This window comes from Rosa chinensis, chromosome 6 (genome assembly GCF_002994745.2).
Source record: "Rosa chinensis cultivar Old Blush chromosome 6, RchiOBHm-V2, whole genome shotgun sequence".
In the NCBI taxonomy this organism is placed as follows: domain Eukaryota; kingdom Viridiplantae; phylum Streptophyta; class Magnoliopsida; order Rosales; family Rosaceae; genus Rosa; species Rosa chinensis.
In genome coordinates this window covers 61,961,738-61,985,543 of record NC_037093.1, presented here as the reverse complement: position 1 = coordinate 61,985,543, position 23,806 = coordinate 61,961,738, and the positions used below count along the sequence as shown (strand labels likewise).

At 38.2% G+C, this 23,806-nt stretch overlaps 5 protein-coding genes across 7 annotated transcripts; 3 read left to right on the top strand and 2 right to left on the bottom strand.

The window, feature by feature from the left end:
• Positions 1–448: 448 nt before the first annotated feature.
• LOC112172384 (mitogen-activated protein kinase homolog NTF3) lies at positions 449–3,168 on the bottom strand. Of its 3 annotated transcripts, none has more exons than XM_040508990.1 (3): positions 2,861–3,168; positions 2,332–2,818; positions 449–1,533 (listed from the first exon to the last, which is right to left on the bottom strand). In XM_040508990.1, exons 2-3 carry the CDS (start codon positions 2,752–2,754, stop codon positions 838–840), a joined length of 1,119 nt encoding a protein of 372 aa, XP_040364924.1. In that variant the 5' UTR covers positions 2,755–2,818; positions 2,861–3,168; the 3' UTR covers positions 449–837. The 3 variants fall into 3 exon arrangements, with proteins under 3 accessions (XP_040364924.1, XP_040364923.1, XP_024165472.1); XM_040508989.1 differs by having other exon boundaries at positions 2,332–2,797; positions 2,891–3,168; XM_024309704.2 differs by having other exon boundaries at positions 2,332–2,797; positions 2,970–3,168.
• Positions 3,169–5,675: 2,507 nt separating this feature from the next.
• LOC112168796 (bifunctional purple acid phosphatase 26-like) lies at positions 5,676–6,220 on the bottom strand. Its single transcript, XM_024305715.2, has 2 exons — positions 6,011–6,220; positions 5,676–5,856 (listed from the first exon to the last, which is right to left on the bottom strand). Exons 1-2 carry the CDS (start codon positions 6,169–6,171, stop codon positions 5,691–5,693), a joined length of 327 nt encoding a protein of 108 aa, XP_024161483.1. The 5' UTR covers positions 6,172–6,220; the 3' UTR covers positions 5,676–5,690.
• A 612-nt stretch (positions 6,221–6,832) lies between these two features.
• Positions 6,833–10,933, top strand: LOC112174066 (AP-4 complex subunit mu). The gene is made up of 13 exons (XM_024311763.2): positions 6,833–7,016; positions 7,105–7,199; positions 7,313–7,516; positions 7,618–7,734; positions 7,829–7,951; positions 8,210–8,336; positions 8,858–8,961; positions 9,084–9,188; positions 9,263–9,357; positions 9,642–9,729; positions 9,927–9,987; positions 10,142–10,215; positions 10,599–10,933. The coding sequence occupies exons 1-13, from the start codon at positions 6,959–6,961 to the stop codon at positions 10,695–10,697; spliced, it is 1,350 nt and encodes a 449-aa protein (XP_024167531.1). The 5' UTR covers positions 6,833–6,958; the 3' UTR covers positions 10,698–10,933.
• A 2,527-nt stretch (positions 10,934–13,460) lies between these two features.
• LOC112173082 (alcohol acyltransferase 9) lies at positions 13,461–16,725 on the top strand. Its single transcript, XM_024310629.2, has 2 exons — positions 13,461–14,121; positions 15,630–16,725. The coding sequence occupies exons 1-2, from the start codon at positions 13,687–13,689 to the stop codon at positions 16,572–16,574; spliced, it is 1,380 nt and encodes a 459-aa protein (XP_024166397.1). The 5' UTR covers positions 13,461–13,686; the 3' UTR covers positions 16,575–16,725.
• A 3,508-nt stretch (positions 16,726–20,233) lies between these two features.
• On the top strand, positions 20,234–23,639 carry LOC112173525 (cyclin-T1-3). Its single transcript, XM_024311158.2, has 7 exons — positions 20,234–20,452; positions 20,776–21,008; positions 21,654–21,735; positions 21,892–22,026; positions 22,098–22,270; positions 22,393–22,544; positions 22,850–23,639. The coding sequence occupies exons 2-7, from the start codon at positions 20,776–20,778 to the stop codon at positions 23,404–23,406; spliced, it is 1,332 nt and encodes a 443-aa protein (XP_024166926.1). The 5' UTR covers positions 20,234–20,452; the 3' UTR covers positions 23,407–23,639.
• The last annotated feature ends 167 nt before the right edge of the window (positions 23,640–23,806 follow it).

Sequence of the window (23,806 nt, the reverse complement as noted above, 5' to 3'; positions counted from 1 at the left end):
GTACCTAGAGAAATGCAACATACCATCTAGCATGCACCTTTTTTTTTTTTCCTTTTTCTTTTTTCCATTTGGTCTGAAATCTACAATCCGCCTTTAAAAAAGGGAAAAAGAGTTCCAACAAAAACTGAAAAAGAAATATCATGAAGTAATTGCTTTCCCTTTCTCTGTTCCTGTATTTTACATATATTTTTCTTTTGCCTTCTGGGTCTTCGATCTGGGGAACACCAACACGTGAAAAATCTCCGATTTGGCCAGTTCTTGGTCAGAGGAGTTAGGATGGTCCTAACTTCTTTCGTCCAAAGGGATCGAATTTAATATGCACGTTGCCTCTACGCTTCAATTTGGGCCCAAGTAAAGCTTGTCGTCTCATCAGAGGCTTTTACATTGGTGTTGGACCACACACGGCCCAAATAAAGGTATTGGCCCACCCATATGAGTACAGATAAAATGGGAAAATGTAAATTTTACAGAGATGAAGCGATGGTAAAAGTGCAGTTCCACCATACAAAATTTAGGTGAACAAAATTAAAAATAGTATCTTCGTGGTTCTCTAATTACAAACAGAAATAACTCCCAGATACATAGAATACATACAACAACAGACCTATATACAAAACTTAAACAACCGCCTACATGCAGGTCTGAGGCTCACCGTAGCTTATAACTTATAAGCAAGCTATCCGAGGAGACGAAACCCACTGATGCATGCTGCTTCAAGATTATTAGGAGGGAAATGATAAATGAAGCTAGCTGAAACGATAACAAAGATTTTGACCTTTCCTATTCACACCAAAAACAGCTTCCAAGGCCTCTTTGCCGAAGCTAGAAACAAGATGTTTAGGAATACACTTGACCGTTGCTTGTAACAGCTTCAGGATGATATTGAAGCATTTCCCTCCACATCATCTCCCTTATCATCTCTTCTCCCAAGTCCTCGTCTATGTCAAGATCAATTGGTACCTCTGCGGGAGGGTTACCATTGGGATCATACAATTGGGACATGTAAGGGTGTTGGAGTGCTTCAGTGACACCGACCCTCTTTGATGGGTCAAAAACAAGCATCTTCTGTAGTAGATCGATGGCCAAAGGATGGGCATCAGGGTATAGACAGGAGAAGGGCGTCCCAGGAGAAAATGGCAATGACTTGATGTACTTCTTCGCCTTTGGATTGTCTATAAATTCAATATCCTCCTCCCTCTGGCTGCCAAGGATGTTAATTATAAGTTTAAGTTGGTTGAGACATTCTGTCCCAGGGAAGATAGGCTTACGGCCAAGAAGCTCAGCAAAGATGCATCCAACAGACCATACATCAATGGAAGTTCCATAGTTATCGCAGCACAGGAGGAGCTCTGGAGCCCTATACCAACGAGTGACAACATACTCGGTCATGAACTGGTCCTTCCCTTTGCTAGTACGTGCTAGCCCAAAATCACATATCTTAAGGTCACAGTTTGCGTTGATAAGAAGATTGCCAGGCTTCAAATCACGATGGAGAATGTTTGCAGAATGGAGATACTTTAGGCCTCGAAGCAGCTGAAAAAAGCATTTCATTCAGTACAGGTGAAATATGTGAATGCAAAAACAGTTGTCAATCTATCTAGTGGAGCTTTGAAAACCATTAAACTGGATACCATGTTTCCACAGTTTTAAAATCAAGATCATGGAGGAGAACTCTGATTCCATAGAAGGAAATAAAATTTGAAAGAGATCTTTTTTTTTCTGAAAATGGAACAAAAGGCATATCGAAACAAGCACAGTAGATACGAAAGCAAAAGTCTATCCATCCCAGTTGTTCTTAAGAACTTTAGGGCAGACCAATCAACTTGTTCTTAAGAACTTTAGTGCAAGACCAATCAAACACCGAAAATCATGTCAGCAAAAAAGGAACCTCCTGTGTACACTAGTATGTTTCATGAATACTAGAATACAGTTGAACAGCCCAATTCCATTTCATTCTACAATGGAATGCTTGTTTCTGAAAGTTGTAAACAACCTAGATTACGGTCAGAGAAGAATCACTGTACATAGTAAAACCCCATACAGAAATCATGGAGTACAATAGCCTTACTCTCTCCAGTTTTGTAAAATCACCAGAATAGGTAAAAAAAAAAAAAAGTGGTGCAGTGGCAAATGGGTTGTCAAAGGTAATTACTTTTTATAAGTGATTGTGAGATGTATTGATGATTCATTTCCAATGCATGCAACCACAAAGCCATGATTCATTCCAAGTAGGAATCAACAAAATACAAAATGGGTGACAATGTCTTAACTTAGGAAAAAAGGAAAGGGTAACAAACATAAAAAAGAGGGTGATGATGAGGGGGGGAGTACCTGAAACAGGAAATACTGGCAATGATCATTGGAAAGTGGCTGAGACGATTTAATAATCTGATGGAGATCCGTATCCATGAGCTCATACACCAAATACACATCCTTGAAGCTGTTCCTCTGAATGGGCATCATGACATCTTTCAAAGCAATGACATTTTCATGCCTGAGATGCTGCAGCAGCTTCAATTCTCGCAGGGTCCTCAGCGCATCAATCCGGTTCTCAAAGGCATTGTTGATCTTCTTAATCGCAACTTTCTCGTTGGTCTCTCGGTTCACAGAGGAACACACGATGCCGTAGGCTCCTCTCCCAATCGGCTTTATCGGCACGTATTTGGTATCAATCTCAAACAAGGTCTGCCACATTGAGAAATAATGCTTTCCTTGGGATCTAACCCCATTCGGAGGCTCAACCGGAGTCGCCATCCCACATCAACCTAAACTCGATCCATCAATTTTCCTTCCTTATCTGCCAATACAACAATCATCATCAAATATTCACAACCCCTCTACAGCGCAAACTCCTCCTCGAAATTTACATAATCAACAAAAGATTGATTACCTCTTTTCACTCCTTCTCCCGTCAAACCAATCCAGAATCCCTCCTCCAACACACACCTTAATCTGAATCAATTTCGTACCTCGCCGGAACGGTTGACCCAGTCGTAGTTTGAAACCAATTTCGCGCCAGAATTGTGCGCCGCGCCGGAGGGCTCTGCGAATTGTGAATTGGAATTTCAAGTTTGGGATCGGATTGTAAAAATAGAGGGGGGCGGGGGGGAAGCGCTTCAGATTCGTTATCTCGTCGCGATCAGACCCAGAACAAGCTACTGACAATTATGCGGATTTTTGTTTTCATTATGATTATTTTTTTCGTTTTCATTTTCTTGTTTTCTCCATTGGATGATGGATCTCACCGGCTTTCGCTCTCCTAACGGATATTTTTAATCCGCGGGACCCATTCTCAGAACACGACGTCGTTTGGTCCCTGACACGTCACGTGCCTCGCCCGTGTCGTTTAAAACGTGGCGCAAAGTGGACCGCCCTGCCCTCTGCGTTGGGAAAAGAAACTCAAAGCACTGATGTATGTGCACTTGCTATGCACAAATCACTGCTAGATAAAATCAAGTATGAATTTTAGATATTAAAAAAATATTTAATTACAAATATCAATTTTTTTTTTTTTATAGAAAATATCAAAAATTAAAATCCCCTAATAAATGTTTGATCACTTGTACTATCAGTGTGTAGAATAATTTTTGATGCGTTGATTTTTGTTACAACTCGAGAAGGAATTCAAAGCATAGACGTGCACTTATAATTTTGTACATACCGCCTATATTACATACCGCCAAGCATAATCAACGACCTCATAGGTGGGCCCCGCGGCATGGTTAGCCCCGCCTATGGCATGCATCGGTATACCGACACCCGAGCTACGTTGCCATGGTGGAGGTCAGCCGGTATCTAGTCGGGAGGCTACTCTCCCATGCTCTCCAAAAGGCTTCAAGAGAAGCAATATGTGTATTATGTCCCACATCAGAAATGTAAACTAAATGGGGACTTCCTTTAGCTATAAGAGGAAGTCCTCCCCTTCTTAGAAGGGATGGATCCATGATCCCTATACTTGTATCACTACAAAGGCTACTTGGCCTCACTATTAGTGGAATCTCTAAGTGGACGTAGCCTTGCCTCAAGAGCAAGGTGAACCACTATACATGCTTGTGTCTCTCTCTCTCTCCCTTCCATGATCCATGCTTTGTTCCCGTTCCGTATTCTATCACAGAAATAAATTTTATACCAACAATCCAACATGAATAAAGTTTTTGGCCAATAACTGTGATCCCACTAGATATAGAGAAGAGTTTCCTAAGACCATCTCCAATGGAGTGGTCAAATCCACGTGGAGGGCAAAACGGTAACAAATGACATATGAAATACTCCTCCAACCCATAGGTCATGCACACGTGGAATTGACATTGAGCTTTGCTCTGTCAAATTTGACAGCCCAAACTCTCACTGTCTTTTATTTTTTTATTGTTTCTTTCATTCTCGCCCCTCTCTCTTTCTCTCTTCCCTTCTGCATTCTCATCTCTCTCTCTCTCTCTCTCTCTCTCTCTCTCTCTCTCTCTCTCTCTCACATCCTACCCAGACCAAAGCAACTCATAAAAAACCTTCATAAATCCTTCTGGGCTTTGAGAATCAAGCAGATTTTGATTGATTTGGGCTTTGATTGATCAATAATTTGGGCGTTGGTCAAGGTAGGAGTATTCCCAGTGACTGGCAAAGGGTGGGGTGTGTTTGGATGGCTGGATTGGCGGATCAGATTGCTTCTAGGCCGGATCGATTTGGTTTCATACCGGATCTGGGTTTGTTTGATCGGTCTGTCCCCGAGTCTGTCAAGCTGGCTTGTGGCGCTTCATCAAGGGCTGACGATGGTGATGGTTGGATGAGGTATGGGGGCAATGAGTGCCTTGCTTCTGTTTTTGCGGAATCTGGGCTGGGGGATGGTGGTTGTGACAAATGGGGTCTGCCTTTGATGGAGGTGCGACAGTGTTGGGGTGGCTACGGGGATGGTCTGATGGTGGTGGTGGGTGGGACTTGATTACAGAGAGAGAAGAAAGAAGATACTGAAAAGAAACAGAAGAAAAATATATTAAAAAAAATACAATTTTGACATATCAATTGGAGTAAGATTAGGCAAAAATGAGGATTGCCATGTCACATGTCAAATTTAAATTTGACACAAGCTAAAAGAAAACTCTATTGGAGATGCTCTAAGTTAAAAGCAGAACATGCTAGACCATGACACAATATAATAGGGGTCTTTCTAAATGTACCTAGCAAATTTCTATGTAGACTCAGCAAATTTATTTGTTTATAAATATTTCTAATTAAACCACCTAAATTCCCATACTAACCTTTTCTTGTACCCAGCTAAAGAATTAATGATCATAATATTTATTCAATATATACGAAGTTCAGACTATAAGAAATTCTTTTAAATCACTTAAAAATCCAGTCTAATATTTCCCAGTCTTTGCCCTCCCTCTCGTTGAAATTATATCAAGCCATTGTTACTGGTGGTGTCTGATTCCTTATTGAGCTTTCAATAAGCTGCAACTCGATCAATATATTTCCTAGCATAATGCTTCTTCAATTTTCGCCTTGCATTTCCAAAACTCAAGTATGTCATGTAAATTATAATCATCAGCGCGCTCCTAAATTTCATAAATAGCCCAAGTTGTGTAACAATAAACTGTGCATTGCCGAATCATCAAGTTGAATTGGGTGTAGTAGGGATACAGAATACAGGCATTTCATGCTACTTTTGCACCAGAAATAAAAATGCATGACTACACTCACCAATACTGGTTATGCAATACAAATGCGTCAGTTGCCATTTTCTTCCCGTCATCATTGCGGTTCCAGTGGTAAAGTGTATGTGTCCGGTTATGAATCTCCAGTGTCGAATGCCCATAGCTCGCTTCTCGGAATGCAGAATATTCTGGTTGTGGATCTCTAAACCTATAGAAACCATGTAACAGTACTTATTAGACAAGAATTAGAGTGCTATACGAGAACTTCATAAAGAGTGAGTAAGTAATCATGGTGACGTTTGCCTCATCTTTACTTATTAGAGCAAACATGAACTGTAATTAAAGAACTATAACTAGCTTACCTTCCAGCAAGACCTTCTTGGTTCCCTCCATCTCCAACAGTTATGTAGACAGGAGCCGACTTGTCTGGTATGAAGTACTGGTAACCACTTGTTACGTTGTAGTGTATATTTGAGATTCTATACTGCAAAGAATGGAAAGAAAAAAAGAACATGAATCTCATTCATTATGAAGATGAATAGATTATTTGACCCCAAAAAAGATTGTACATTAAGATGACTGGAAAATAAGGGTAAAGAAAGCATACTGGTCTTTCATATGCACGGACATGGCCAACAAACACTACATCAACTCTGTAATGAACTAACCGACTCTCACCTCCTACTTCTTCGATTGCCAAGAAATCTGATCGTAGCATGAAATATATTAGATTAATTTGATTGACAATTTAACAATATAACAATATAGTTGAATTGGGTGTAGTAGGCCGCCGCCGATGGATTCCTCAAGACTTCGCTGCCAAACGTGGCCTTTGTTTCTTTGCTGGGTACAAGATAAGGGCAGTTTGGGAAATTAAGTGGTTTAATTAAAAATATTTATAAACAAATAAATTTGCTGGGTCTACATATAAATTTGCTGGATACATTTAGAAAGACCTTATAATAGCCTTATAGTTAGATAACATCACTATTTGATTATAAAAAATGATTGACTGTAAATACCAAGGAGTGAGATCACTCTAGCAGTGCATCGAAGAAGAATTTTCAGCAAACGACCCTACCCGTATAGTCGTTTGGTCCGTGACACGTCACGTGCTTACCCGTGCCGTTGTAAAACGTGGCGCAAAAGTCGATAGGGGTACGCCATGCGTTGGGTTTCTGTTACGAGTTACGAGTTACGACTTGGGACTCTCATACACAGGGTCTCTGATTTTTCGGTTCTGTTTGGAATGGTTTAACCGGAAGCGAAGCTATTGGAGGCAGCAAAAGCTTGAAGCTTTTTTAGTAGTGATGATTTCTCAGTTCTTTGTTCTATCGCAGAGAGGCGATAATATCGTCTTCCGCGACTGTTAGTCTATCTCACTATGAATTTCAATTTGCATTTTGAATTTTGAAGTTTTGATGTATGAAATTGAAATTGTGTTGAATTAATGCAGATCGCGGTGAAGTAGCGAAGGGCAGTGCGGAGATTTTCTTCCGCAAGGTGAAGTTTTGGAAGGAGGATGGAGAAGGGGAAGCGCCACCTGTCTTTGTAGGTATTTTCTCTGTTTGATGAGTTTTTATATGAGACATACGAATAAGGTTGCATATGAATTGCTGGAATTTATTGTTTGTTCTGATGTTTTTGGTGGGATATGTGAAAAGAATGTGGATGGTGTGAACTATTTTCACGTGAAGGAAGCTGGACTGTTCTTTGTTGCGACGACGAGAGTGAATGTGTCGCCTTCTCTGGTTTTGGAACTTTTGAGAAGGATTGCGAGAGTCATTAAAGATTACCTTGGGGTTCTTAGTGAAGAATCGTTGCGAAAAAACTTTGTGCTTGTGTATGAGTTGCTGGACCAAGTTATTGTAAGTGTCCTGGAAAATGCAGCTGTGTCTACATTGCTGCGTGCAACATAATATGACTTTCTGTGTGACTAGCTGGCTAACCGGTTTACTATGTGTGCCAGGATTTTGGTTTTGTGCAAACGACTTCAACTGAGGTTTTGAAGTCGTATGTGTTCAATGAGCCGATTGCTGTTGCTGCTGACCATTTACAACCCCTTGGTCCTGCCGCGATTTTTATGGTATTGATTTCATGATAGAGTTCATTTTTTGGCACTGTTTTCTTGGTTATGTGCATGGTTTGATTAACTTCTTAAACTTGCATGTCTGCATCAGGCCAAAAGAATGCCTGTGACAACTATCACAAAATCTGTTGTAGCTAATGAGCGTGGGGGTAGGAAGAGAGAGGAGATTTTTGTGGACATAATTGAGAATCTGAGTGTCACATTCAGTTCCAGTGTGAGTGCCGCCACCTGAGCTTCATTTTCTTTCTCTTCTTTTTGTTTCAATCCTACATTAAAATTTACCCGTTGTAAACATTAATGCTTCTAAGAGATTTGGCCAGGACGGCTTTTCATTTTAAAGGGCCAGACAAATTCAAATCCAAATCACACTTGATTCTCTATCGTGATATTTTTGTCTTTTTATAAAATTTAATCCTTGACTGCACTCGGTTGATAATTTAAAGCAGTTACTATAACTATGTTGTTCATGCAGGGGTATATACTTACTTCTGAAATTGATGGTACTATTCAATTGAAGAGTTATCTGACAGGCAATCCAGACATTCGACTTGCTCTTAATGAGGAAGTGAGTATAGGAAGAGATGGAGGGTCAACTTATGGTAATTCTGTACACCATATAATAAGCATTTAGGATCTTCGTAACCGTATGTTCATTATTGTTATTCTTTCACAGTTTCCTCACTTCCTGTAATTGTTCTAACGTGTATGGATTAGATTTATGATAGAACTGGATAATTCTTCAGATGAAATCTCCTACAGTAAAAGCCAAAAGATGTTTGATCCATGTTATATTTTGAAAAATGAGAAAGAAAGAAATAAATATACTAAAGAATAGTACAGTCATTTGTGAGAAGCGCATTCATGAGGTTGGTATACTATTATTACTGTTAATATCCTGCCATGACCATTTTCAAAACATGGGGATAGAACAGAGCTCTTCCCCACCATGAAATATGTCTCAACTTTACTATACTCTTCTTTAACTGTTTTCTTTTATTAGTGTTACATGATTGTGGAGTGTGATATGTAGTTAATCCCTATCTTTTAGTTTCTTTCCTCTTTCTTCTAAAAGATATACTTTTAACAACACTGCCACATAATAATGTTCCTTTTCCCACAGATTATGGTAGTTCGCTTGGATCAGGGCCTGTCATACTAGATGATTGTAACTTCCATGAATCTGTACGTCTTAACAATTTTGACGTTGACAGAACACTGACACTGGTGAGTGCGATTGAGAGACTATGAACTAGATAAACATATGCAATACTTATGGAGGGCTGGAGGCGCTATAACTATTTTTCTGCTAGTCTTCAAGCTAATACCTCATACCCCTGTTTATGTAGGGTTCAACAGATGGTGAATTTCCTATCATGAATTACCGCATAACTCAGGAATTCAAGCCTCCCTTTCGTATTAATGCATTAGTTGAAGAATCAGGGCGCCTTAAGGTGAGTTATATATTCCTCCTATCTTCAAAATATTAACATCTGACTTCGTCTAATAGCCTGTTATATTATCTTAGGCTGAAGTGACTATCAAAGTGCATGCTGAATTCCCATCGAGCATCATTGCAGATAAAATTATGGTGCAGCTACCGGTGCCACCATATACAACCAAGTAAAATGTTTCCTTTGTATTTTTAAAGATTTGATACATGTTCGTACTGTAGAGGAATAGGAATAGTTAGGTTTATGCCAAGTAGCTGAAAGTACTTTATGTTTATCTTTCTGTCATTGAGTGAAGACTGAAGAGCATAAAGATTTCTTGTTAACCTCTATTTGATAGGCACATTGCTCGTCATGATTCCTGTTCACTTGACCTTGACCAACAGAACTTTTGTCTTAAACATATCATGCATGTCCTAATTACTGATTACCTTGTCTGCTGTGGAATAACTTCAGGGTTAGTTTTGAGTTGGAACCTGGAACAGTTGGAAACACAACCGATTTCAAGGAAGCAAACAAGAGAATTGAATGGGGTTTAAAGAAGGTATGGGTTTCTATATCGATTTTTTATAGAAACAACGTATTATTATTTATCATTATTATTTTTTATTCTCGTCCTTTACCTTGAAGGTATACAATATTGATTTCGGATGTATCTAGGCATTCTCCCCTTTTTTACATTTTTATCTTTAGGATAATTCTTCTTCATTGTCCAAATTTAGTGACATGTTACATTTGTAGATCGTTGGTGGATCTGAACATACTTTACATGCGAAGCTGACATTTGCACAGGAATTACGTGGTAATCTACTGTTTTTGGCCAATAATAGACTTGTTGTATTCATAATTTTAGTTTGTATGGGTATATTTTCTTCAATGCAACTGTGACAAAAAAAAATAAACAACATAATATTGGTGTGTAAATGACACTTTGCCATGTACGTATTGTAATGTAGGAAATATTACCAAGGAAGCTGGACCTGTGAGCATGACATTCACAATACCCATGTACAATGCTTCAAGGCTTCAGGTAAGTTTGTTTTTTGACCTTGCAAAGACATAATCTCCACTAATTGTTGTGGACCTATGGTACATATTGATAGCTTGAATGGTAGCTTCATTTTATTTATTCAGAAGGCTCTGGATTCACTTGCCTTGAGATCTCATCCATTCTTTGATTGATGCCTCTTGGGGCATCAATGACCTGAGAGCATGTTTGTTTTAAGAACTGATATGTAAATGAAAAATGAGCTACCAAATGAGCTACCTAGATGAGTTACTTGACCTTGTCCAAGAATAAAACTCACAATGTGAACCAGATTTGTATACTATGAGTTTGTCAAAGAAAAAAATCTATAATTATGTGCTTTCAGTGATTTTAAGATGCTTTTTTCTCCATTTTCCTCGGTGCAGGTAAAATACTTGCATATAACAAAGAAGTCGAAGAGCTATAATCCATATAGATGGGTGAGATACGTCACACAGTCAAATTCCTATGTTGCTCGGTTATAACCTTGTTTCTTGTTCTATTCTTTTCTCTGGCTTCTATGACCATAGATTAACCCAAGATTGATGCAGTTAAACTGTTAAACAAAAAGATTTTGTCATTGTCTTTGTCTTTTCCCTTTGTACGTACTGTCATATTTGACTCACTAAGCATACTTTTTGCGATTGGATAGAGCTTGAAACATCCTTTAACATCTAGAGTTGCCTTCCGTATTTGATTTAGAATTTGCTTTCCCAGTAGTATAGTTTCTTTGGTAATGGAAGTGGGTTTAGCAAGGTAACAGGGTCAGTCTTAGAATACCATGCTAGTAAAGTAGTAAACTGATTTCTTTGTGTTTGAGAGCTGGCATTATCCCGTCTTTCTATGGAAAGATTTGAGTGACAGTTGACAGTATGCAACTGTCTAGTTATTTTACTTATAAAAAGAAAATGTCTTGTTGAGTTCTTCTTTTTATAGTTTTGTCTGCTGGAGATTAGGGTATATATACTGTCAATTTTGATGGCTCTGAGGGGACTAGATTCCATTCCAATCCTGAATGTAATTAATTGAGATGAGGACTGGATGGGTCTCATTTCATATATTTTTAGGTTATCTTGGGATGCCCTTAAGAAAGTGCCAATTCCAAATGGCTAATCCTAATGAAAGTATAGATTCAAGTATTCAACTAATCTAGACTGAGATATCCATGGAAAGTTTTTGCCGCCCTTGAATTCGAAGGCTTGATCATCTTTGACATGATCAATTTTCTACTAATTAATGTATATAGCTTTAGGAATTCGATGCTAATTCCATTACTTTTTTTCTGTCCAAGATCTTTAGCTTTTTCTTTTGCCTAGTGATGAATACTTGTTATGTTGCTTTATTTTGACTAATTGTTATCAACGGCAGGAATCAATGTCTTAATCATTTCAAACGCAAAAGGTTTACTGAAACTGGATGGATAAACTAAATCTCAAAGCATATATAATACATTGAGGGCCGGGGGTGGAATAAAGTTCGCCATGGTTAAATACTCACAAGTTATTACCTATAAAAGGCATCATCGAGAATGAATTATTATTTTTCAAAGTAGTCTAGAATGGATTATAATTCAATGCAGCCGCAGAGGAAATGTTTTGAAAACCATGGTGGTGATGATTTCAAGCATAAAGAGGATTCAGTTTGACATAGGATCGATTGGTGTATTATGCACATAGAACCTAGAATCTTTAGTTTGGCAACAAGGTTCTTATTATAAATTATTAATACATTAATAATAGCCAAGAAACTAATTATATGATCGAATAAAGGTTTAGCCAAAGAGGAAGGGAAAACTTAGCACAGTGTCATCGGAGAGTGGAGGAGGCCTAGATGTGATTAAGCATTACAAAAGGATCAAAAAGATTTCTCACGCGTTTAGAGAATCTCTTTATAATCATCATCGCGATCGGGATTCTGTTACATTGCAAAATAGGAAATGGGGAGGCGACTTCTTTTCCCAGAGAATTTTGTTGGGTCTGGTTAACAGCGATGATTTTTTTTTCCATTCATGGGTGGAGGTGGAGACTGTTTGAAGAAACGCCTAATAAAAGGAAGTGTCAATGAAAGTTAAATACTCCATAAACGTGAGCTAGTCGAGGCATGTGGTGTCCATTAGATTAGTCAATGAATGAGTATTGAAATTTCGGAAATATGAGCTTTACTGCCTTCAGCCCTTTACACATTGAACTAAATCACTAGTCGAATGACTCACATCTATGCAGATTTAGTGCTGCGGACTTGCGAGCACTATTGAACACCCCTCATCTCTAAGGAAGATCACAGAACCGTACTGAAGGTACAACGATAGGTTAGAGAGAGAGAGAGAGAGGTGCGAGTGGAAAATGACACGTAAATCTTTATTTTGTTTTGTCAATACTCAAAAACACGTGGGGGGTCTCACTCAAGACTCAACAATCCAAGTTGAATGAATGGCAACCCGGTAGCTGATGATGCGGCCCCCCAACCTCCAAAAAGGAAACACGAAGCACAAGGCTACCTGTCCATTTTCCCTATGCTAAATCCTACACTAACTCCTTCCTCCTCTGAGATTCTATTTACCTTTTGCCTCTTCTTATGTTTTACAGTTTTAGCTCCACGTATTTATGGGGGCTTTGCGCGGAAATTTACCATACGTCGGTACATATAAGTCATGCGTATTCCAAACTGTTTTTTTTTTCATCCTTGGATCACCTATGGCAGTTTATTACTCATCAGGAAGGTGCTCTTAGAAGGAGTTTGAGGTACGAGCCGCCTTCATAGTCGATTTATTAATGTGGTCAGCTTCTGCCCGGAAGTTTTACTCGATGTCGGCAGCGTTAAAGGTGGGGTGTTAAGTAGCCTCGTCTCCTCAGTATATTAGATATTGTCTTTTGGGACAAACAAATGGAATACATCTTTAGCCTAGCCAAGCTGGCTACCAATATGTGTGATCACCTTTTCCCCTCCCTTTTCCTTTTGCTCTCTGCCACCAATCCAATGAGAATTGTACTTCTATGGGGATTTTGCTGATTTCATCCATAAAACAGGAGACGAAAAGTGTGTACAATTGTTCTGATTCTAACTTTTTTCTTTACTGTGTTATCGACTCTTTCAGAAAATCATATTATATATATTATGTCAAAAATAAAATAAATTACCAGTAGATTCTAGAATATAGTATAATTTTTTGAGAGAAACGGTTATTATTTAGTTTATACTATCACAAGTGTGGGCATATTGCAAGACCAATGCACGCGACCTCTTCCTATCTTCACCCGATAAAGGAATCTCATAGTACCATCCCCATATCCAACCGTAGATATTGTTTCTCCACTCTACTTAGCCAGCCAGCTCCTCGTCAGTACTTACCTTGTCTTTCAACCAATACCTCTCTCCCCTTCTCTCTCTTTCTCTGCTTCACATCTTCAAGCTTTCAACAACACCGTACCACCGTCATTCAAGATAGGCAGAGAGGTCGATATATAGAAAGTAAGGATGTTAACAGCTCCATATGAACTGCCGGATTGTTTATATGCAACACAACCAACACTAATCCGCCCAAACACGCCAACTCCCAAGCATTGCCTCCGTCTCTCCAATCTCGATGACCAGAAGTTTCTCCGATTCTCGATCAAATATCTCTACCTCTTCAAAACTTCTGTCAACTTAGACGCCATGAAATATGCCCTCTCTAAACTCCTGGTCCTCTACTACCCATTGGCCGGGAGGTTGAGGACCAGCCCTGACCATGATCAGAAGCTCGAGGTCGACTGCAATGGAGAAGGTGCTGTCTTTGCTGAGGCCTTCATGGATATCACTGCTGACCAGTTTCTTCAGCTTTCCGAGAAGCCAAACAGGTCTTGGAAGAAACTCTTGTACAAGGTCGAAGGAGCTCTCACTTTCTTGGATGTTCCTCCTCTTGTTGTTCAGGTACTGCTACAGTGCTACTAGATGAGTATCTCTATCTCTCTTTGATTTTAGATTTAATTTACTCTTCTTTTTCTCTTATTATATCCAAGCTAGTGATCTTTGTTTTGACTGTCATTTCTTTGTTAAAAACTTTCTTAATCCACACTCAAAGAAAAAATAAAAAAAGATGGAATTTTCAAAGTTCCAATTCGTTCTGAATCAGATGACAACCCAAAAATAAGGGAAAAAATAGAAATGTGGCCTGACACCAGGACCCAAGACAGGGTACTTTTGTCCTTTCAGATAAGGTGCCAAAATTTTCAAATTTTCAAACTTTTTCTAATTTATGGTCTAGATTTTCAACCTACTTTTACTGCCTTTTCTTTTATCAATTAAGCTTAGCAAGATCAGAAAGAAATAAATAACATAAACCTCATAAATAAAACTATAATATAACAATTATGAATATTCTTTGTTCAATATTAAATACACATAGTCGTTGTTGAAAATTATTTAAATGTCAAAATTATATAATTATGTCTGATCAATTACAACACTACAGGTAGCCCGATTACACTACACACTTGAAAATGTTTGAGAAGTGGCCAATATCCTTCACTCATGTTGCTTTAAGATAGTGACCCAAGAGCCAAATAGTACTAGGTGACCCCTACCCCTTTTCATCGTACCATTTCTATCACATCTATTTATCTATCACTTAAATTTTTATTGTGCCTCTGTCTATCTAAATCAAGACAAAATAGGATGATACATATATATATATATATAGGATATTTCTCAGGTGCGGACGTCTGTACCGAAATTTCGGTACGGATTTCCTATTTTTGACCACTTTCGGCCACATTTTTACATCTTAACCGTTCAGTTTTTAGGTCCTAATGTATAGATCACCTCTGCAAATTTTCAGCCAATTTGGTGATCGTTAAGGCATCCAAAATTGCAATTTACACGAACGGACCGAATCTGTCGAACCGGAACCGTTCGTATTTATAATGGTAAATTGCAGTTTTGGATGCCTTAATGATCACCAAATTGGCTGAAATTTTGCAGAGGTGATCTATATATTAGGACCTAAAAACTGAACGGTTAAGATGTAAAAATGTGGCCGAAAAGTGGGGGAAAACGGAAAATCCATATTTAAGAAAAGGTACGGACGTCCGTAACGAAGACGGACTATATATATATATATATATATATATATATATATATATTGCGCCTCTACCTATCTAAATCAAGACAAAGTAGGATGATATATATATATATATATATATATTTTTTTTTTTTTCTTTGTTAGTACACGGACTTAATAAATGATGAACGAAATTGACGTGTTACCTAATTTGCAATTTAGAGTCAAAAATATATGTTTCATTACATATATCCTTGAAATAGATAAATAAAATAATTAATGCAATCTTTTTTTTTTCTGAGAAGAGTAATCCCCCTTTCTTTGTAACTCAAATTAGCTATAATTTACTTTTAAAAAAGAACCATAAAATGTTTTGCAGGTCACGAATCTCCGCTTTGGTGGTATGATCCTCTGCACCGCAATCAATCACTGCTTATGCGACGGCATTGGCACGTCACAGTTTTTACAAGCCTGGGCCCACCTAACAGCCAAACCAGATCTTGCTCCACCAATCTCACCCGTCCATTCTCGCCACGTGCTGAAATCTCGTACTCCTCCAAAGGTAACCTTCCCTCACCCCCAGTTTCATGGTAATAGGGACAATAGCCACGCGGACGTCCTGAGATTCCTCCAATCTCAGCCGCTCGTCCCCGCATCCTTAACCTTCACCCACTCTCATATCCTTCACCTCAAGCGCCAGTGCGTACCCTCGCTAAAATGCACAGCTTTCGAAGCCCTAGCCTCGCACACGTGGCGCTCCTGGGTTAGGTCCTTGGATCTGTCACCCTCCCTCAACATAAAGCTCCTCTTCTCGGTTAACGTCCGGCGAAGGCTAAATCCGGAAATTCCACCAGCTTATTACGGTAACGGCTTCGTGCTAGGATGCGCACAAACCACCGTGGAGGACCTGGTCTCTGCTAACCTGCACCACGGCGTGAAGTTGGTCCAACAAGCCAAGGCAGAGCTTAGTGACGATTACGTGAGGTCTATGGTTGATTTGTTGGAGGACAAAACGGTAAAAACGGATCTGTCGACGAGTTTGGTTATATCACAGTGGGCTAAGCTAGGGTTAGAGGAGTTGGATTTTGGAGATGGAAAGGCGCTGCACATGGGTCCGGTAACAAGTGATGTTTACTGCCTGTTTTTACCGGTTATCGGAGATTCAGGTGCGGTGAGAGTGCTGGTGTCGGTGCCGGAGAGAGTGGCGGAGAAATTTGGATATTGCATGACTGAGTTTTTGGACAAAGAGGTGATCAACAATGGGGATGAACATCATGCTATTAATGGTTATCATGCAGCAGACAATGGAATTATGGAATATTAAGTAGTGTTTGATGAATTCTTTTTTTTTTTCTTTTTCTTTTTTCATTTTCTGTTTCACTGCTCCCGGCCAATATATATAGGTATCATAATGGGAGCAGCTCACTGTGACCGGAGTTCTTATTATTGTAACCTAATGACTGACAAGTTTTGAATTTATTTGTTAATTTTCATGGATTAATCTAATTAAAACTGACTTAAATTGATTATGAATAAGAAACTGATCGAGAAGCATCTATCGGAGTACTTCTTTTCTTCTCCCCCACATGGTCGAATGGTTGATTAACTTTCTTGTGATTTGATTAATTAAGTTGTCTAATTCGAAAATTAAAGTCAACAATAAGATATTAATTTGCTAGTGGAAAGCTAATGGGCATTATAAGTCCTTTTTCCACGTGACAACGTGTAAAGGACAAATCAGTGTCTCATCATTTGTTGACAAATTTGTTTTTTTTTTTCTTCTGTAATTACCAGTTTACCACGAGTTAGCATAAATTTCCAGATGCTTGATGTCATTATAACCAGAATGCCCATAGTTCAAAGTTCAAAGTTCAAAGTTCAAACGCATACGCGGCATATCCCATTCTTAGAGACAGAGATAGTGATCTATCTAGTAGCGTTGTATCTGATTCTTTATTATTATGCATGCATATCAGGATCCACTTAAATCATTTCTGTCTTGTCAGATATAGGCATTACTGCATTAGCCGTGAGTGAGCATGACTGTCCCGACCTATTTGGGGATTTGGAGCGTTTGTCTAGTTAATATAAACGTTTGTATAAATATAATGACTGTAATTCTATAAATATTAGTGAAAGCGGATATTATAATTAGTCATTTGATTAACATGATTTTGGGTATATTTTGTCCGACAAGCTTAATGCATGTACTTAGTTTAATTTATTAATATATTTGATTCAACTAATGATATTTTATAAGGATACGTATCATTAATTAATTAGTTCATATTATAATGATTTGAGATGAATATATGATTGTCAACGCAAATAAAAATTTATAGTAATGACTCAATTTGGTGCAGTTATTTTTCGATAAAAAATCTATTCATAAAGTAAATGATTGTGCTGGCTGTGATAGATCGTTATCTTTCTTTGAGTGCTTGATCGGATCTACACTATCAGCTAGCTAGAGGGATTCTCGATTAAGTATATATTGATCTAATTATACGTCAACACCTGCACGTTTGCAACCGCACTCGTGGAAGATAATGATATTCATGTGGAAATGCACATTATATTCATCTATATAGGTATATATAATAGAGTTGAATAAAGTTCCGGCCAGTTGCAAAATTTATATTTAGCAGCAAAGCATATGGTTGTTTTCGTGCTTGTATATATAATATGGATGATTGGTGTAAGGCCACTAGTGCAGTAGGGGCATTAGGGCACCACTAAGTTTCTTTATAGACCCACATGAAACCTATATAAAACTGTCGTCTCAAATAAATTTAGGATCCAAATGTGACAACTTTATTACTCCACATTGATTTTAAAACTTCCAACTATCCTCAACTCGATCAAGTGATCATATTGTATGGCTGGTATGTTTTGCTTTCTTTGCTCTTAATTCCTGGAATCTGGTCATTCTCCTCAAATCTCTCCCGTGTTTTATGATGTTTGTGAACAAAGTTTTAAAACTAAACTAAACACAAGTATATGTGAATGACATCAAGGAGGCGTTTCTCTTCGCTATTTAATCACGGGATAGTTTTTTTTTTTTTTGATCGGTAAGTTAGCTGTTAGTAACTCACACACCCATCGCCAAGATACCTGCACCGACATTGCGGCGGAAACCAGACTAATCCATTGCACCGCAGACACATGAACTCAAAGGGTCCCTCAAATTTGCTGGCCACGGGATGGAGTTGGGATTCGAACGCTAGACCTGGGGGTTCCAGACTAGGCCGTTCGACCAACATACCACACCACGTGGTTAATCACGGGATAGTTAATTACTTGTTTTTTTTTTTTTTGATAAAATAGTTAATTATTTGTTAATTCATTAAGGTGTATATAATTTTTCTAAATTTTTTTTTTTTAAAGAGAACGCGAATTAATTTGGATCTCACCTACTTTTTATATATAAGGAAAAACATTATTAGGTCAATGAAAGGTTTGTTTTCCAGTTGTGGTCGAGAAAATACCATTAGAAGAACTAAGTTGGTTTTGTAATCATGAGTTGGTTTACTGTCAATTTATTAATGTTTTGTCTGTTAAGAGTGAAAAAGAATTGAGAATTAGATATGAAAAGAAGAGGGGAAAAGTCAAGAATCTTTGATTTGGTGGAACCGTGGAGGTGATGGATTTTGATTTGCATCTTTCTTCACTTCCGTGAATCAAGAAGTCATTTTCGTATTCAATGAATCATTATAATTGCATCTCGATCATTTCAACTTACATGAGATCACTTTGGTCATCTCACAATATGAAAGGTAAAATGTAGAAGGTGAAGGTTGAATCCATTACAAAAGAATATATATAGTAATATGAATGGCCAGCTCTTTCGGTAAGCAAAAGTGAAAGCCTTAATTACCAATTTTGGCCGTGCTTTTTGAGAAGTGGATGTGTGACGTATAAATCATATGATATTGATTAAGTTGTCATCTCAGTCACAGTGGTAACAATAAAGGTGGTGTTGGTGGTCAGCCAATAAGGGATTAGTACGACGACGCTGATTTGGTTGTGACGGCTGACACAAGCTCAGCCAATAAGGGATTTTGGGCCTCAAGCCCATTTCGATGGCTAAATTCTATGCTCAAAGAGCCCAAACGACACTGAACAACGTTACCCACTAATAAGTTTAGCACGTAGTTGCAGACAGATACATTAAAACAGAAATAATATTATAAATGATCACTCAACTTTTATCTGTTTGATACTTTGGTTACTCTTTTTTTTTTTAAATATATCATTTTGGTCACTCAACTTTAATTATGGTATTCACTTTAGTCACTTTGTTATTTTTTTGGTTTTAAAAAAAAAATTACCACAATATCAAGGATATTTACGTCCAACTAGCCTTGGAAAACTGAGAAGTCTGAATTGAATTGATTGAGAGAACAGAAGTGACTAAAGCGAGATTTTATAGTTTGATGCAGTATTTAGCAGAGTGATTAACAGAGTAATAGTTGAGTGACCAAAGTAATATATTTCAAAATTGAGTAACCAAAGTATGGAATGAGTCATAGTCGATTAACTATTTATGATATTCTCCCTTACAAACACACCTCATCACCATAATACCACAACATTTAGTCATTTACCTTTAAATTTAATATAAAATACGGTGAGATTAAACACACTTCATTTTCCAAAAATAGATGTCTCATATTAGGGAAAGTGGGAAACTTCACATCGCTAAACACAATTTTGGAAAGTTATGAATAATCTTGTGACAAATGTTTTTGGGCCTTGAGCCCATTTATGGATGGCTTAAAACGATGGCCTAATCCATGCTCTCAAACGGCCCAACCGACATGTCCCGTTCTACGTCAACTTTCCAAAGACCCACTTGACAGTTTAGCGCGTACTTCTACGCGCATTGCGTGCCTGCGAAGAAAGAGACTCACTTTGCCCAAAAAAAAAAAAATTGGAGTCAACGTCAACTCGGTCGTCGACTTCAATCTGAAAATTTTTAAACTTCCAAAAATTAATTTCTTTTTCCTTATCTGACCGCCCGACGGCGGAAGCTAGGGTTTCCGAAATCCCTAAATTCCCAATTACGGCGCCTTCGAATCGCTCCATTCTCTTCACTTCAATTCGCTTCGTTTTCTTCCGGGAATTCATTGAAAGTCTGGTAATTTCGATTTCGAGGTCTCTAATCATTCAATCGGCTGCGAAATTCGAATTACTGATTTGGTAAGTTTTGTTCTTTACTACTAATTCAACCAGTTCTGAACTTGCATTGTTACTAAAGATTTGGAATTTTCAGTTGTAGTCTTTCCCTTTCGATCATCACTGTTTTGGGCTCGAGGATACAGACCTTTGAATTGGAATTGCACTGTTATGGTTTAGCTTTAACTCTTTGATTGATTGTTTAGGTTGCTGAGTGAGTGCAATTTTTCGCTTTGAAGTTGCAGTAAATGCTTATGTCAATTTGAGTTTCCTGTACGTCAGATTGTTGGATTTATGTGTCATAGTTTGAGCCTAATGTCATGTTTTGAACTTATTGGATTGAAAAGATGAGTATGGCGAGGCCGGTGCCTGAGAATCCTTCTGAGCAGGGAATTGCAAAAGCTTCGACAAGCATGTGCATTCCACAGGAGGCTCAGTGTCCTGTCAGAAAGTGGTATTTTACAAAACAGGAAATTGAAGACTCTCCATCCCGGAGGGATGGCATTAGCACGAAGAAAGAGTCGCACTTGCGGAGTTTATACTGCTCGTTTCTTCAGGAGATTGGGATGAAGCTTAAAGTGTAAGTTCAGAATGGTCATTAGTTCTTAGGGCTATTAGTTCTGAAATTTTGAGGTTCTTTTCATTGTATGTTATGTCTTTGCTCATTGATTTCAATAGAATGGTCATCTAGTCTCTGCTTATATGTACTAGCTTTGCCTGGGCAAGTTGGTTTTAGGTATTCTATGAACGTAGACTGTATTTTCTCTTTGCTTGAACATCGTGGTGGCTTCTGCTTGCTTGCCTGTCAATCTTACATAACAAGAATGTGAACTCCCGTGATTGTTGAAGGCGTGTTCTTTCTGTGTCAGTGAATCAATTTTTGCGCATGTCTGTTGTGTCGGCAGGATGATCTGGCTGTTGATTGAGCCCACTATAAAATTCTTTATTTGTTTTTAAGTCTAGTTCTATGAGTTGTGTGCTAGTTCTCTTTTGATTTTATTAAAATTTTCCTTCATCATCATCCAAACATCTTAGTATCTCTCACCTGGAGAAGATCACCTTCCAATGATTGTATCAGCTGCTATATTAAATATTTTTTTTGGGGAAAAATATCTTTGATATCCTGTTTTCCCTTTATGTCATGCAACTTCTCATCACTTATTTCATTGCAATTTCATGGCAAAAATAATCAATAACAAGGTGATTGATATTATATATCCTTCAGGCCTCAGCTGACAATATCATCTGCAATGATGTTGTGCCACCAGTTTTATATGCGTCAATCTCACGCTAAGAATGGTTGGCAGGTAAAGATTTTGTGTGTGAATAATGTTAAATAAAACTTTATTTTGCATACATAGGGTTCACACTTAACGAAGATAGAGATGCCCAACAGTTTTTGCATTTTATTTAGCTTTAGTAAGTATGCCTTTTTTATTTATGTGATTGTAAACATCTTGCAGACGGTGGCAACTGCGAGCATCTTTCTCGCATGCAAAGCAGAAGATACACCACGCTATCTGAATGATGTTGTTGTGGTGGCATATGAGATGGTGCACAAATTTGATTCATCTGCCTTGCACCGAATCAGACAAAAAGTACGTGGACGCTCATTTGATGCAATGTTTCATTGTAATCATTCTTGCTTAAATTCACCTTCCGCATGTAGGAATTTCTCAATAAGCAAAAGGAATTGATCCTAGTTGCGGAGAGACTTCTGCTGTCAACAATTGGCTTTGATCTGGACATTCAGCTTCCATACAAGATACTTGTTGCTGCTCTAAAGAGATTAGATCTTCTCCCTGACCTTGCTAAGGCGGCATGGAGTTTTGTGAACGATTGGTGAGGATATATTCTTACCTTATTAGCAGAGCTCTGTGTATGCATCCTGGTGGAGATGTAAAGTTGGATTTTATGTTTGTCTTTTGCATGATGAAATCTTTCTTGTGAATATGGATGGGTAGGCTTCGCACATCATTGTGCTTGCAGTACAAGCCCCATTACATTGCAGCTGGTTCGGTCGCTCTTGCTGCTAATTTTCAAAAGGTGAAACTACCTAAAGAGAAGGGAAAAGTTTGGTGGCTGGAGTTTGATGTTACACCGAAACAGTTAGATGGTTAGTTGCAATTCCTTTCTCCTTTTCTTCCGTTTCTTTCCTTCTGTTTGATGATTTATCTGTTTAAGTAACGTGTTGATTCATCTTTCTAAAACCTAGCCAGGCCGTATATGAAGCATGGTTGATCTTTTCTTAGTGTAGTTTCCTAGCTTGGTATTCTCTTTTCTATATAGTTCGAGATTCATGGTAGGGGTTTCCTTAAGTAGTAAACTTATTGGTCAGGCATAGTGTCCTATTTGCATCCCTGAGTTTAAATTTGAACAGATTCCTTTTCTGATGTTAATGACGTTTTTGTTATTTCTCAGAGGTCATTCAGCGGATGCATAGTATGTTCAAGCCTCTACCAGCTAAAACTGGGAAGGCCGTTCAACCTGAAATTTTATCCAGAAAGCCAATTGATAGTAGCCCTCAATCATGTATTTCAAGTGAAGCAATGGTAGACCAGCATTCTAGGCATGGTGCCACTGTGGATGATAGAGGATTAGGAGGAGAGTCTGTTATGTCTACATGTAGGCAAAATCTTGGAGGTGAGAACAATCTTACTGGGAAGGATGCTTTACCATGCCAGACGAATAATAGGAGTATTGTCAAGGATAGTGGTGGTGAGATCAAGCCAATAAGAGGGGAATTGGACGATCAGAGCACAAGATGCAAGATTCTTGATGTTCCTAAAAGCTGTGGTAAGATCGATATTAACCGTATTCGAGAATTGAAGAGGAGAAGATGTGATAAAGGTGTAAATAAGAAGTTGGCGGGCTCCATTACTGATGAGTTAGATCCTGAAGCCTGGATAGAAAGTGAGCTTGAAAACGGAGTAGAGCTGGAAGATGCATCTGCAGCAAAGAAACAAAGGAAGGCTTAGTGTGTTTTTATGTTGAGGAATGAGGATCTTCCTCCATGTATTATTTCAGTGTGTCGCCCATTTCATTAGTTGGGTAAGTATTCCAATACAATAGCAGTAATTTTTTTGCGATCACATTGCAACCAGCAAAGTTTAGCCCTTGAATTAATGCAAGTCCTGTGTGTTTCTGATGTATGAATAATTATAAGTGTTTTTTTGTTCGTAATCGTAATAAATCTACCATTCTTTTTTAAGGAAAGTTATTTCTTGATCATTGATAACATTCGCATCTTTATCAGCTGTCTGCTTCAATCATACCCTCTTTGTTTATAGATGATAAATGGGCTTGCACTAGGTCAACTTTTGAGAGAAAAGTTTACGGCTGAGTAGTTGGGTTTGAACTTGCAAAGATACATGTCAT